General features: G+C 54.5%; 5 protein-coding genes across 5 annotated transcripts; 3 read left to right on the forward strand and 2 right to left on the reverse strand.

Moving 5' to 3' along the window:
• Window positions 1-449: 449 nt before the first annotated feature.
• On the forward strand, window positions 450-2,115 carry W97_04947 (uncharacterized protein; the record flags this gene model as incomplete). The annotated part of the gene is made up of 3 exons (XM_007782835.1): window positions 450-763; window positions 823-1,249; window positions 1,303-2,115. 3 exons carry the CDS (start codon window positions 450-452, stop codon window positions 2,113-2,115), a joined length of 1,554 nt encoding a protein of 517 aa, XP_007781025.1.
• Window positions 2,116-2,959: 844 nt separating this feature from the next.
• On the forward strand, window positions 2,960-3,899 carry W97_04948 (uncharacterized protein; the record flags this gene model as incomplete). Its single annotated transcript, XM_007782836.1, has 2 exons — window positions 2,960-3,129; window positions 3,200-3,899. 2 exons carry the CDS (start codon window positions 2,960-2,962, stop codon window positions 3,897-3,899), a joined length of 870 nt encoding a protein of 289 aa, XP_007781026.1.
• A 4,997-nt stretch (window positions 3,900-8,896) lies between these two features.
• Window positions 8,897-10,351, reverse strand: W97_04949 (uncharacterized protein; the record flags this gene model as incomplete). The annotated part of the gene is made up of 2 exons (XM_007782837.1): window positions 8,897-10,162; window positions 10,217-10,351. 2 exons carry the CDS (start codon window positions 10,349-10,351, stop codon window positions 8,897-8,899), a joined length of 1,401 nt encoding a protein of 466 aa, XP_007781027.1.
• Window positions 10,352-11,204: 853 nt separating this feature from the next.
• Window positions 11,205-12,486, reverse strand: W97_04950 (uncharacterized protein; the record flags this gene model as incomplete). Its single annotated transcript, XM_007782838.1, has 4 exons — window positions 11,205-11,385; window positions 11,438-11,863; window positions 11,913-11,982; window positions 12,039-12,486. 4 exons carry the CDS (start codon window positions 12,484-12,486, stop codon window positions 11,205-11,207), a joined length of 1,125 nt encoding a protein of 374 aa, XP_007781028.1.
• A 310-nt stretch (window positions 12,487-12,796) lies between these two features.
• Window positions 12,797-14,152, forward strand: W97_04951 (uncharacterized protein; the record flags this gene model as incomplete). Its single annotated transcript, XM_007782839.1, has 1 exon — window positions 12,797-14,152. One exon carries the CDS (start codon window positions 12,797-12,799, stop codon window positions 14,150-14,152), a length of 1,356 nt encoding a protein of 451 aa, XP_007781029.1.
• Between the last annotated feature and the right edge of the window lie 214 nt (window positions 14,153-14,366).

Here is a 14,366-nt window from a genome sequence, read left to right on the forward strand (position 1 = left end):
GGGGAGCTGGCCGTGGCGCTTTCCACGTCGGGACCCCAGATCTTAGCTTGGGCAAGGGATCTTTGCTTGGATTGGCAATGCTTGAGCATCCCTGACGTTGAGCTCGCAGTTCCGGACGGCATCATTGGCTCTTTCGCGGATCTGCTCTGGCACTTATGCAGCACCACTGTCGGTCATGTCCAGGATATGGCTGCTGATGCAGTCGATGATGGGGTTCCGTGAGTGATCTGTGCCTTCAACTGGAGATGATGCACTGGAAGATTTGCGCAAGAGGTGTGACAGCATTGAAATCGTATATCTTCTCTGGATTCCCTTGCCCTTGCCAGCCTTCACTCTTCAGCTCGCCATTGACATCTGAAGCTTCACTTTCAGAGCTTCATCCCAAATCCGCCTTTCCCACTACACCTCTGCGATCAGACTGACACCCGGCTGGTGTCCAGTTATCCACCATGGTATTTAAATTCGGCCTCGGCGGCGAGCAGGAGCCTGCCATTGACGATGTGCACGCTCAGCAGGCTCGTCGGCCATCAGCTGCTGATGCTAAGGCGCTCCAAACCCGTCGCAAGAGCGTCAGTGACAAGGCGCTCACCGGTGCCTCGATGATCACAACCCGTCAATCCATTGTTCCAGTCTCACTCGTAACGCTGCTCTTCTTCCTGTGGGGTTTCGCGTACGGTCTCCTGGACGTCTTGAACTCGCGTTTCCAGGTCGCTTTGAATATCTCTCAGGGAGAGAGCTCTGGTCTGCAGGGTGCCTACTTCGGGTAAGCGATGGTGTGAGTTGAACCACCAAGTTGAACACAAGCTGACCTCTTGATTCTAGCGCATACTTCATTGGCCCGTTGACGTACTCCGGCTGGTTTGTGAGGAAATTCGGCTATCGCTATACTTTCATGCTCGGCCTCAGCATCTACTGCGTCGGTGCCCTCATGTTCTGGCCATCAGCCGTCAAGCGTTCCTTCGGAGGATTCTGCGGCTCCATGTTCATTGTCGGCTCCGGCTTGTCCACGCTGGAGACGTCAGCAAACCCGTACATTGCAGTTTGCGGTCCGCCAAGATGGAGCGAGTTCCGTCTGGAGCTGTCGCAGTCTTTCCAGGCCGTGGGTAGTGTTGTGGCGCCTGTCTTGGCTTCATACGTTATCTTCAAGAACGTTGGTACCGACGGAAAAGACTTGTCAAGCGTACAGTGGGTGTATCTCGGGATTGCCATCTTTGTCGCCGCCCTGGCTGTTGTTTTCTACTTCGCTCCGGTAGGTTCAGTCGCGAAACGGACGCTTGGATTATCGACACTAATCAGTCATAGATTCCCGAAATTACAGACGCCGATATGGCCGATCAGGCCGAGATGATCTCAAGCGACAGTGGTTACAAGGACAAGCCGCTGCGAAAGCAGTATATCCTTTTCTATGGTGTCGCTGCCCAGTTCTGCTACGTCGGCGCCCAAGTCGGTATTGCGGCCTATTTCATCAACTACTTCACCCAAGCCCGTCCCGATCAAACCCACGGAGGCACCGCGGAAGAGATCAATAGGTCGCATCAGCAAGGCTCAAACTTCTACGCTATCGGCCAGGGCCTGTTCGCCATCGGCCGTTTCGCCGGTGCCGGGCTGATGTACATCACGAAGCCGCGCTGGGTCCTTCTCCTCTTCCAGACCATGATCATGATCTTCCTTGCTGCTGCTATCGGCGTTGATACCGGCCATGGAGAGCGTGCCAATTGGGGAGGCATTGCCATGTTGATGATCGTCCTCTTCTTCGAGTCTGCCATCTTCCCGACCATCTTCACGCTCTCGCTACGTGGCCTGGGTCGTCACACCAAGCGTGGCGCTTCCTTCCTCGTCGCTTCCGTCTGCGGTGGCGCCGTCGTTCCGGCTATCCTGGGCAACGTTGCGGATAGGACCGGCACGAGAAAGGCTATGGTCGTGCCGCTCGCCTTCTTCGTCATTGCGTGGAGCTTCCCCATTTACCTCAACGTTTTCAAGGCGAAGGAGCTCGATGCGTTCACCGACTCGACCGTCGGCTTGAAGGAGGGCCAGGTCGACAGTAACAGCAGGATTGGCAGTATCGCGCTGGAGAAGGGCCAGGGCCTGGCAGTCTCCCAGAGCGAGAAATACTGAAATGAATTGCATCGCCGATAGGTGTTGACGCGGGTAGTGGGTTTTAGAACGGCGCTGTTGATGTGGAATACCTGGCCACTGGTTGGGCCGTTGCGCTTGAGATTTGAGCGGGGTTGTTGGATGATTCTGATGACTATTGTACTTTTACTTCACTCTGTGGATATAACGAATGATATTGAAACTCGGCATACCATGTCAATTGAACCAGTGTAGAGAGAATACAGAATATCAGACCTCAGCTTACTGCTCACTTCACCACCGAGAAGCCGGTGCACGTGATTCTAAACTAGTGAGTTAGATACGTTTCTCACCATGCGCATCCTCGTCTCCAAGCTCAACAGCAGTGGCTTTACTGGTAAAAAGTGATTGAGTATATTCACTCAAGCGAGAATGATGCCTAAAAGCGCACCCGGTCATTATTTGAACGCTCTCTGTGCCGCGAATGGTTCTGTCAAGAGGCGAATCAACCCGGTTCTTTGCACGTTTCATGTTTCAGGCCCGCACCGCCTCGAGCCTGCCAGGCACGAAGGATCGTGGCGCAAGCCTTTAGCGAGTAGAACTCCATTCAAAACGCAGGAATCACTGGCCCCCGCATTGCATGACGGATCCCAGGGACCAAAACTGATACCCAATCAGCTTGGTCTCAGAGGGCTGTGTTCGCGCGTGCATCTTTTTTGCTAAATGGGTCGACGAAGGATTCGGGCGCGTTGGCTTCCTTCAAAGCCTCATATGAGGGGGTGTACCGGCGGTCTGCGCTGTGCAGGCTCTCGTCCTTTCAGCTTGTCTCTTGTTCAGAGCCATGGCATTCTTGATTTTCGCCATTCTGGCGTTTCGCGGAGTCGCGATGGCTGCGAATCCAACTTTCTTCATCAGTCAGACCAAGGATGGCGACCATGTGGACACCTGTAGATACGGCGACGTGTACATGACAGCTGCGAATAACAGCATGAACGGTGGGCTGTGCGCTTATGAGGCGGATAGGCAGTTAATCTATGCGTGCCCAGCTCCTGATTCGTGGGTCTACCTCTCCAGGACCAACAAGAACCATTTTGATTGACCACATTGCTGATTGTTTGATGTGTAGCATCTGCTGGGCATTGGCCCCAGACTGCACTGGTGGAAACTCAGTTACTCCCGGCACCGGCCAGATACGATGTGGACAACCAGAGACTGCGGTCTGGTGTTGCGACGAGGCGCAGGACTGCACTCAAGCTCCCAGACAGATCAACGTGTGCTGGGGCAAGTTCGAGAACCCGAACAAGGGTCTCTCTCCGGAGGCAGCAAACCAACTGCAGTCATCATCACTAGCCGCTATTGAAAGCGCTGCGCTCTCGTCGAGACTCACGGCCATGACCGCCGGTATCTCTGCGACGACAACTCTCAGTACTATCACGACTGGCGGAGGCTCAGCAGGCTTGACCGCCTCTGCAGCCGCCACGGCCGGACCGTCCGCCCAACCTTCCGAGAACACCGACTCAACGAGGCCTTCCGTTGGCGCGATAGCCGGGATAGCCGTTGGCTCCGTTATAGCCGGTGTCCTGATCGGTATCGGACTATTCTATACCTGGCAAAGGAAGAAGAAAACCAAGCAGATGGCATACGAAAAGGATCAGGGACACGGCGGTCCCTATGGTGAGATGCCTGCGTCTATGGCTCGGTATGAGGTACTCGCGCAGTCGAAAGCGCCGCCGCTGTATGGTTCAGAGGCTGTGCATGAGATGCCTCATCAGAGCAAGCCTGTAGAGATGCCGGTGGCTGACGACGAAGTGGATGACAGGAGGTGAGACGGACGGCGGCTAGAAAGATTCGTTTTCAGGTGATTGGGGAAGCCGTACGGCACGTAAGGTGTTTAGAGCAAGGGCGTGAGGCTTCTGCTGGCCAGTTGACTCGCGTGATGAGCATGATGTTAATGCCACTTTCTTCGGGATCGCTTCTCCTGCCTTGTAGATCTTTACATGAAAAGATTGTTTACAGCCTGCCGTATACCGCAGCACAGAGTACGGCAGCTTCACCCTGGTTGTAATTGCGGACTTGAGATTGTTGTCATCCAAGCGGGAGTGCCATTCTTCAGCTATGTTCTAGAAAGACTTGAGGAATTGTGTGATGTGCTGCAGAATTTCCGTCCTTGGCAAAGCCATAAATCCCTTAGGGATCCTCACAGCTTATCATCAACATGAGTGAGTTGTATGACGAAAACGGGATAGTAGCTCTATTGTTATGGTGATGCGCTCCAACGAGTCTAATGGGACGGACTTCCTCTCGGAAAGTCCTCATCTCAGATGAAAAACAGCAGTCCGAATGAGTGAAGTACCCTACACATTGTGGCCAAGCGGACTGATACACACAAATAAGCGGGCGTGGGAGAAAAATGGAGTGTTGAAAGGAAACCACTAAAGCTTACAGCTTCTCTTAACAGTCGAATGAGCAGCTTAAGTGTGAGCCATTTCGGTCCATTTTTTCCTTGAGATGCTCCCCGATGTGCATCAGTACGGTCCACGCTGACCGAGGCTTGCTGTGTAGCCTCCAGCGTTAGGGGCTGAAATCCTCGTTGCCGCATGAGGCTTCGGACTAATTTTCATGACTGCACGTCACGGCATTTGAGAAACAGGCGGCGGAATCAACAATAGATCACCGGCGTCGGTCACGAATCCGCTTCAATTGCGTAGCTGTTCCATACAACCGTACAGTCTTATGCAATAGCAACTTACAAGACTTGAGGCGTACGACATGTCAGGGCTCGTACTCCACCTCAGCCAAAGCCGCACTCAGGCACAGGACCATGAAGATAGCTGCTGGCTCACAATCTTCCGAGTGACATGATTCTCGTTTGTGGAGCATCCGGGACTTCCGCAGCGGACCGATACGCCGGTTCGGAGGGTTACTTCGTGCACCCTGTGGAGGTTCAGCCCCATAACCCGGTCCTGAGAGACACATACTCTGGAGGGTTTCGGTTGGTCAGACAAAGCAGGGCGGGACTTGAGTGGAGAGTGATGCGTGCTGGTGAGGAAATCAAACCATTGCTAGGGTCGAGGAAGGCAGGTGACGAGTTTGTGACGGAAAGTCGAACGATAGAGAAGCGCAGAATAGAATATTTTGATGTGCACAGCTACGATGAACCGACTCCGCATGCGTGATCGCCCCCCAAGTACCGACGTACGGTCGAACGTAGAGGGTTTGCGTTACCGATAATAACTGCTCTGGAGACAGATTCGTGCGGAGCGGCTGGGGCTTCCCAGCCCATACAGGCCGCCAAAGAATGCGCCAATCGGCATCTACAGCAGAAGAGTAGATGTTGAGAATCGTCGTCCAAGCACTCTGAGGGTTGTTGCACGTTCTCTTTGCCAGCGCCTCTCTTCAAGCAATTGCGATTGAGCGACGTGGCCGGGGATGCGGCCTCGGTGAAACTCATTTCCGCCCTCGCCCTGATGAAACGGACTTGGCGCTGGAGATGAATACAAGAGCCCTAGAGTTCGTGCCCACTCACTTGGGGCAGGTCAAGGGGGTGCACCATTTGGGCGATCTTCCTAGTGCATCTGTGCACTCGTTTTCCCGTCCGACGTGCCACTTTTGCGGACATGCCTTGGCGGGTTGAGAAAGCTATCTCAGGAGAGCTCCGGGAAAGGCGTGTGGCCGTGCAGTTGAGCTTGGCTGTCTCGGCGACGTTGGTTTCCGCAACCAGCAGGGTTGGGGACTTTCTTGGAGTCCTGGGCGATCATCGATGGCCAGGGTCCTGTCAATCTGCTCGAGGAGGTCCGATGCGTCCGCGCGGAATCGTTCATTTGCAAGGTAAATCTGAGAATGAGAGAACGTGCCGCAGACCGCTACCCGACGCCTGTTGTAGCTGGCTCTCCGGGCAGTGTCGTCAGTGACTCACGGCGCTGCGTGATGCGCGCCCGCGAAAAAGCGGGTTGAGATTCGATCATCATAACGCCTTCTGTGTCGGTTTCGCGTGGGTCCAAAGTTTGTTTTAGCTGCCGCCTGGCCCGTCATCTGGCAGTCGGGTCACCTTGTGGACCAGGCTTTAAAGAAGGGGCGCTCTCCTCAGATATCTTTATGCCAGTGCTCCATCAGGATCCATTTCGCAGTCAAAACCATCCAACCAATCACCCGTCAATTCCTCGACTGAGCCTCCAGCTTGAGCCTTTGGATCCCGCTCTTAGGGCAGTCCAATTGTTATCTACCTCTCGTCCTCCTATCTACAACGTTTACTCTCTACAACGAACCCTCTCCCAGCATATTCAAGCAACATATCCTCAACTACCTCACCTCCTCGAACGTTGGAGAGCTCTCCAAACCGGCCGGCTCCAACTCGACACCTCAATTCCGAACTATCGCGGTTTCAAGGCCCCGATCCTTAGGTCTTGAATCATTGCAAGATTGTGCAATCCAACATCGACCCCCTTCATCCTCGAAGACCCCCACACCAACGCAAAACCATGTTCTCCTGCGTCAACTACCAGCGAGGCTGCCGGGGCCGCTCGAACTCCACCACCGGACGCTGCAGCTCCTGCATCTCTCTCGGCATCCAATCTCGTTCATCAAGCACCTCCTCAGCTTCCTCAAACGCCTCAAGCGGCTCATACTCCGCCATGACCTCCTCGTTCGCCTCGCTATCGAAGAGCTTGTCACAAACTAACAGCCCACCACCCCAAGGTAGATGACAAGGGGGTGTATCGACATTCTTCCAAAAGGGCAGCTTTATCACCTCCGGCGACGTTTATTGCTCGCACACCTCAACGAAGTGCTCGGACAGGACTGCGGCCGCGTATTCTCATTTATGTTTCCAATGTTCTAGGTTTGGGAGTAATTCAGGGATGAGGTTTTTAGGCAACATTTGGAAACACTGGGCGAAAACGCAACCAGAAGCGCGTTCTTGGGTTACTTGGAGTAGATGGTCATTGTACAGAATACCCACTTGTTTCCATGCTTGGTCGCTTTTTCCGCGAGAGCACGTCGCAATCCCAGAGCGCAGGCGCATGGTTAGAATCATACTCCGTACACCAAACTCTCAACTTCAGAAATCCCTCATGCAGTCGTCATCGAACATTTGGCGCCAAGTGCCAAATTATCCGAAGTTGATTGTTGGTTGATTGTTGGTTGTTGCACCTCAATCCCGCAACGGGGGTCTCCCCTTCGCCCCGACACGATCTCATGCGAGTTCCCCGATTGCGGCATCTCCCACTCCACTAGCATGGCAATCTCGTTCTCACCATCTGACTTGCCGACAATTGCAGCTCCACTTGCGCCTAACTACACCCCAATAAAGATCACCATCACGTATTCAGGCTCTCTTTCCGAAACAACCCTCGCTGATTCGGCACGCAGACAGGCGCGGTTACATCAAGCAACAGGTGACAGCCGTTATGCGGTTAATCGTCAACGCCACACGAGCCGAGGTTGGCGGACCGATCTCTTCCCGCTCCCTGAACCCAGGTTAGCGGTGTAGCTTTCTGCGCATACGATGCACAAAACGTACAAACCCCCCGATGAGCCAGAATCCTGGCCCTCGAGAAAATCCGATCGATGAGAGGCTTTCGGGCTGAAACATGCTCGTACCAAGCATTGGCTGGCATTCAGCTAAGATTTGAACAGTGCTGTCGCTTGGCATCACCTGCATCGTTTCTCGGCCAGCGCGGCCAGCCGCTGGGAGATGCGTCGTAGGCGTGAGCGGCGGGGCAGCGGCCAACGAAGCCGTCAGAAGCATTCCTCTTACAATGGCTTGGTTTTTTTAACATGTTCTCCAACGTGCCGTACTACACCTCTCACGCTTCGTGCTGCCTGATAGTTTCGAGCGGTGGCTGCTCGGGCACTTTCTTCGAGCAATGACCTCAGGGTTGTGGAGGCCCGTGTGCCAACGGCTTTCTTCAAGCTCCATGCTTCGATGGTCGAATTTCCCTGACAGTCGACGAGATACCGAGGTTTAACGGCACTTACTACGATAAGTCTCTCCACTAAATCAAACCCCTGCAGCTGCTCCATTCGATTACAATACTCATGACTTCTCGACCCCGTTGGTATCATAATCCTTACTTCCCCACCGAGCAAGGGCTGAATGAGGGCCTCATACTCGTATGTAGAGCGGATTAGCTGCTTCTCCTCTGCTCGGATCAATGTAGATCAACATCAGCAAGCCGCAGCCCTGGAGGCAGCCCAACCGACGATCTCTCCAAGCCACAAGCGGCTTGTATCTGAATCCCCATTCTCCTCCTGATCTTTGGGTTACGGCGCTTCAACAGAACTCTCCGCTCCAGCGGGAATGATCTCCCACTCGGCTTCGGAAGGGGAGCGCACAGGTGGCCAGGATGGCAGGCATCATTGCTGAACGACAGGAGGCTGCGAGGAGCCCCCTGTTGGACGCCGTTTGAAGCATATCTTGCACTGTCCACGGCTGGGTTGCACAGGAAAGTCGTCCACGCGGTCACCTGATATCGCGTTCGAGGGAACTTGAATTGTGAGAGAGTAAATTGGAGACGCAAGCTCCTCACGTGACGCCTTCCTACCGGGTTGGGTAAAGCCGCATGAAGGATGATGACGGGTCTGTCGGGGAAAAAATGACACAGGCACCTTCTGACATACTCGTTCCAATCGAGACTTTTGATGCTGACTACGTAGTCACTATAGAGACTCTGTCTAGAGATGCAATGCAATGATTGTGTACAAGCAGAAACATTTCGAGCCCAGTCCACCGCACACGGACACACAGCCAGCACCTTCTACCGCGACGAGGACATGCTAGACTACCCAACGCGGACCCGCCGTTCCAGCCGCTCCCCGCTAAGGTTCAAGTCGATCCTCTCCGGCGGATATTCTTCATTGCCCTTGTAGGAATGTTGTTCTCGAACGAGAACGTCGGCCCCACTGAAGTGCTTGTGATCGTGTGATTCTGGACTGCTGGCGGTGACGATTGCTGGCCGCCTTGGGGGAGGAGCGAACGATGAGGGCCATTCGGTTCTGAGTTCGGCTCATCATGTCCGGGTCCCTCATAGGAGTACCGATATGCCGGTGGAGGGGAATGGTTGGTGTCGCGGTCCAGCTGTGGGACAGTTTGGCCTTCGGGCTCGAGCTGGGCTCCATCAACCATGTGGCGAACGATCTCCGGGTCTTGATTGTCTGACGCAGAACCTTGCTCGGTGTTGTCAGGAAGGCGTGGAGGGCTGTTGCCTTCCGGGCCGAATGGAGGGAACGGAGTCATGCCTTGAGTTGCTGCTCCTACCCTTTCTGAGGTCTGTTCTATTGGCGGCGAGGGTTGCTCAACGTTCTGGGTAAGCTGTGGGACATTGCTAGCGTCCGGTTGGTCGTCTTCCAGCTTCTCCACGGAGCTCTCGTCCACAGGCGAAGAGGGTTCTGTGCTGCTCCGAGGAGGCTGTGGAAGCGGTTGACCTTCTAGTTCGATCCGAGGGAACATAGTCAGGCCTTCCGTTGTCCGTCCTTCCGCTGCCGTTCTCGTCCCCGAGGCCATTGCGGGCGTCGTCTGAACCGTGGTCCCGGATACTGGTCCACTGGCCGTTCCCCTTCTGGTCTCCGATGTGGTTTGAATTGTGAGTGGAGGTCCTTTGCGACGGTGCTGAAGGTTTCCAGTACTGACTGGCGCCGTGTCCGAGGAGCTGCCAGAAGGTGCTTGGCTTGATCTTTTGTTGCCCGGGACCGACGCCGGTACTCCAGAGTCGGCTGTCGGCTGGTTGGAGCTGCCGCTGGAGCTGTCCTGGCTCAGCTTGGCCTGGGGCTGCTGATGTACGGCAGTGCCAGTAGTACCAGTAGCGACCGCCGGTAGTTGACCGCCATCAGCTGCACCGTTACCGTTGGGTGGAAACGGCGGCTCATCAGGCGCGCTACGGAAACGCCTCCAGAAGCCGGCTGGCTTTATGGCGCTTCTAAAGACGAGATTTGGATCGCCGTCTATAAGCCTTGGAGACTTCCACTTCGGAGTCTGTAGGTGAATCTGCGGATCCGTCTGGTTTGCGTTGACGGTTATGCTCGCGTGGTCGTACCGCATGCTGGGAAACCGTGGCAGGTGATCCATGAGGTTCGCTTCGCTCAAGAAGGCGAGCTTGAAGTGCATTGATCGTTAGTCACGGCAATTTCAACAGGTAGGCATGCTTACTGGCTGTCCCTCCTGTCGGCGGTAAACATAAGTACGTTTGTATTTCTTCGTCTTGTTGTTGTTGGTGATGTTCTTCCATGTCAGGCAGAACCCGTAATGGTCTGTGGCATGCTCGGGTCTTCTCCTGGAAAACATGATGACGAGGTGTAAGCGATCGTGTGGTGCAAGTGCAGCTAGCCGTCGGTAAAAGCGTTGATGCTGCTGGTGCAAGAGACGGCGTGAGAGAGTGCAGCCAGCTGCTAGCGACAGTGGTGATAGCAAAGACTATGCTGACGATGACGGGATATGAGTTTGATCGGATGATGAAGATGATGTGGATGATAGAGAAGAAGAAGAGGAGGAGGAGAGAGAAAGGAGATATTTGAAGAGCTTGAGAACCAGACTAGCGCCATGGCTGAGGGAAGGCTCCAATGCCGCATTGTGTGCATGCTCAGCTTTGAAGGAAGCGTGTTGGAGTGTTCCTTCTGTAACAAGCAGGAGCCGCCGCGAGGGACTGCACTCAATCCCCAATCGCGGCAAAATCACCGAGACGACATCTCGATACGGTCCTCAAGTCGAATACTCTTACACATTTAAGTCCAGACTTGGACAGCTCCTGGCTCTGAGTTCGATTGACCCCTGCCCAACGTTACTATAAGCGCACGCACTCGTTCCAGCCACTCGACAGAAGATGCACTCGCAGGCCCCACATCATGAACACTAAACGCCCTTCCAAGGAGCATTGTTGCCCATTATTCATTGTTCGATTCATGATGAGCTATTACGACTTTGACAGCAGAGACAAATGTAGTTTTGTGTTGATGTGAAACCGAGATCCCAAAGGGATGAGAGGGCGGAATCAGCTAGTGCGCACGGGACAATTAAAGGTTCAGCACGTGATGCCAAACCCTCACACCAGAACCCCCAAGCGATAGCACAATTCCACGATATCCGCTCTCTCTACGGATACATGCGTGCCGAAAACAGTGTTGGGCGCATTAGACGCGATCTAAGTGGTGGTATACCCGCCGTCAACTCGGAGGTCAGCGCCCGTGACGTAGAGGCTCGCATCGCTGGCCAAAAAGGTCACGGCTCCCATCAGATCCTCAGGCCGACCCATCTTGCCCTGCGGGATCAGCGAGGTCCAAGTCTTGGCCAGCTCTGGGTTATCGTCAAGGATCTTCTTCGTCCTGAGAAGCGGTCAGCAAATCAGACCGTCACTTTAGGCCATCGCAGACTTACAGCGCGGTCAACATATAGCCAGGGCTGATGCAGTTCACTCTGATGCCCGCATGCGCCCACTCAACCGCCAGACTCGCCGCTAGGTGCCTTACTGCCGCCTTCGCAGCATTATACGGCGCCTGCGGTTGCGGTACGTTGACGATTGAGCCCGACATGCTGCCGATGAAGACAAGGCTTCCGGGCGACTGGCGCTCCATCAGGTGCTTTGCAACGCCCACGGCGAAGAGGTAAGTACCGTCTACGTTGACGCCCCACAGCTTCTTCATCCGGTCGTAAGGGTAGTCGATGGCATTGAAGTTCTCGGTGAAGCCAGCGGAGGTCACGAGGTTGTCGATCTTGCCGTGGGCTTGAAGGATCTCGGCGATGGAGTCGTTGACGGATGTCGGGTTTGATACATCGGCGAAATGGGCTGTGACCTTTGGCAGTCTACTTCTGGATCAGCTGGGCACGAAATGACAACGCGGGGAGAAACGACCTGTCCGCGTCAGGGTTTTCCGTTTGAAAGGTCTTCACGAGCTCGCCGGCTGAACGCTCTGCTTCTTCCTCTGTTATGAGTGTACGTCAGTCTGTGTCCTTGTAAAATAAGATACAACGGGCATACTGTTAAGGTCCACAAGAGCAACATCAGCGCCGCTGTTCACAAGGGCTTGACTCATGACTAGTCCAAGCCCTCTCGCACCACCAGTTACAACAGCAACCCTTCCCTCCAGCGAGAACGATGCCAGCGTTCGCTTGGCATGTGGGCCTCCCCGGCCTGACACAGGTCGACTCCTTGGAAGATCCCCCTCTTCGGGGTACTGCACCCTCACTGTATCGTCTGTACGGGATAGAGAGCCTTCTTGGTCGCCAGATGCACCAGGCGGAGCTGCTGTCGACGCCGAGTCGTGACCATCGTGATCGTCCTCTGGTGTCTTTTTCTCAAGCAGCGGACGAGAGACTGAGATGTAACGTGTCCCGAGGAACGCTGGACGAGCATCGAAGGCTCCTGTCACACGTAATCGAGGAGGGATCGTGCGGATTGCTTGGAAGAGGAGTTGTGGCTTAAACATATTTACGCTTTAGAAGTGCAATTGCGGACTTCAATGATGACACTCTGCGCAGACAGCTGAACAATCAATTGAATTGCTGCTTCAGGTAGGTGTACGGAGGAGCTTCTCAGTGACTTCTCTTCTACTGGAGCTCTCCCAAGTTGCCCCTCGAATCCCAATGGGAATTTGAAGCTCGTCCCACGAGTATGACGTAGAACCTGCAGCGCAAGGGTCTGCCCCCCACATTGTTGCGAAACCATAGGAAGATCCCGTAGATCGACTTTGCGAAACATGAATCTAATACTCGTATCGTCCAAGCCTCTACTCTGATATGTCTTCCTTAGAAGTCTACCTCGTCACCTTTAACTGTGCGCGTAGATTAATAGAGCCGGCAGCCTTCGGTCGTTATTTACTAGACGCGCACCCCAAAGACGCTGCATTGCCTGGCATCATTGTCCTCTCGTTGCAAGAGATAGCTCCTATCGCATACGCGTTTCTGGGAGGCGCGTACGTCCTACCGTACTTCAATCGCGTTGTATCTTCCGTAAATGTCGCCGCAGAACGCCATGGAGGCGGCCCCGATACATACGAAAACCTCCTGACAGCGCACGTTGGCTTGACTGGAATAGTGGTTTTCGCCAGACAGGAAGTTGCCCAGAGGCTACGATGGATCCAAACAGCCGGCACGGGCGTGGGGCTCTGGCAGATGGGCAACAAGGGCGCTGTGGGAGTGCGCATGGGATACTCTTTGGAAGAACGTGATGGCGAAGAGCTGGGGATTACGCTTGTCGCCGCTCACTTGGCCCCTATGGAGAACGCGACGGAGAGGCGCAATGCTGATTGGGAGAATATTGTGCGCAATCTTGTTTTCTCACCACATCGAGGGGTGCGGAAGTTGCACAATGGCAGGCGAACACTGGGGGATGAAGCAGAAGATGAGGACGCCGAACCGCTGTTGTCCAGAGATTCAGATGAGGACGATAAGACCCCGACAGGTTTATACAACCCAGGAAGCCACGCCTTCCTCGCAGGTGACCTAAACTACCGCTCTCACAGTGATGGTCCGGAGCCGGAGTCCTACGTGGACTACCCGCAGCCCGCAAAGATAGGCTCACCGAAACACTTCTCCAATCTACTAAAACACGATCAACTCGGTCACGAACGCGATGCCGGGCGAACGGTGCACGGCTTCCACGAGGCTCCTATCAACTTTCCCCCAACCTACAAATACTCCATGAAGCGATCGGCCGGCAAACCATCCGCAATCAGCCCAGATACCGACAGTGATGCAGGCGAGGCCGAGCACTGGGACTGGTCAAAGCACCGGTATCCCAGCTGGACTGATCGGATACTATTCTTACCGCCGCTGGCGTCATCGTCGCAGCTTGAACTGCATACCTATACCGCTCTGCCCTTGCAACCGACATCGGACCATCGGCCTGTAGCACTGTCGGTTTCTGTGCCGCTCGAAGCGCTTGACAAAGATGACCAGGATATCCGCAGCAGACCGCCTTTCCCGATCAATCCGAGGTGGCAGGCTCAGCGCGCGGCGGCGCGGCGGAAAGAGATCATTGTTGGCGTGCTGGCTTACCTTTCACTGACGAGAGAAGGCAATGCGGTGCTTGCCGGTGTAGCGGGAGGGCTGTTGGCTGGATGGTTCGTCTTCAAGGCAATTCTCGAGTGGTGATTGGCAGCCGTGGAGACCGTAGACGCTGTAGACTTGATGTTGTGATACCCATATGTATTATAGGCTTCCTTGCATAAATTCCTACCCGTAGTCATCACTACAAGGCGTTGTCGTTGCAAGATATGAGATGACATGAAAGTAAGAAGACGTTAAGGCGTGAGTCACGTGATATCAGAGTGACTGAATGCAGGGACAGCGGGAGCTCGTCGGAAGA

This window comes from Coniosporium apollinis, assembly GCF_000281105.1.
Source record: "Coniosporium apollinis CBS 100218 chromosome Unknown supercont1.22, whole genome shotgun sequence".
NCBI lineage: Eukaryota > Fungi > Ascomycota > Dothideomycetes > Coniosporium > Coniosporium apollinis.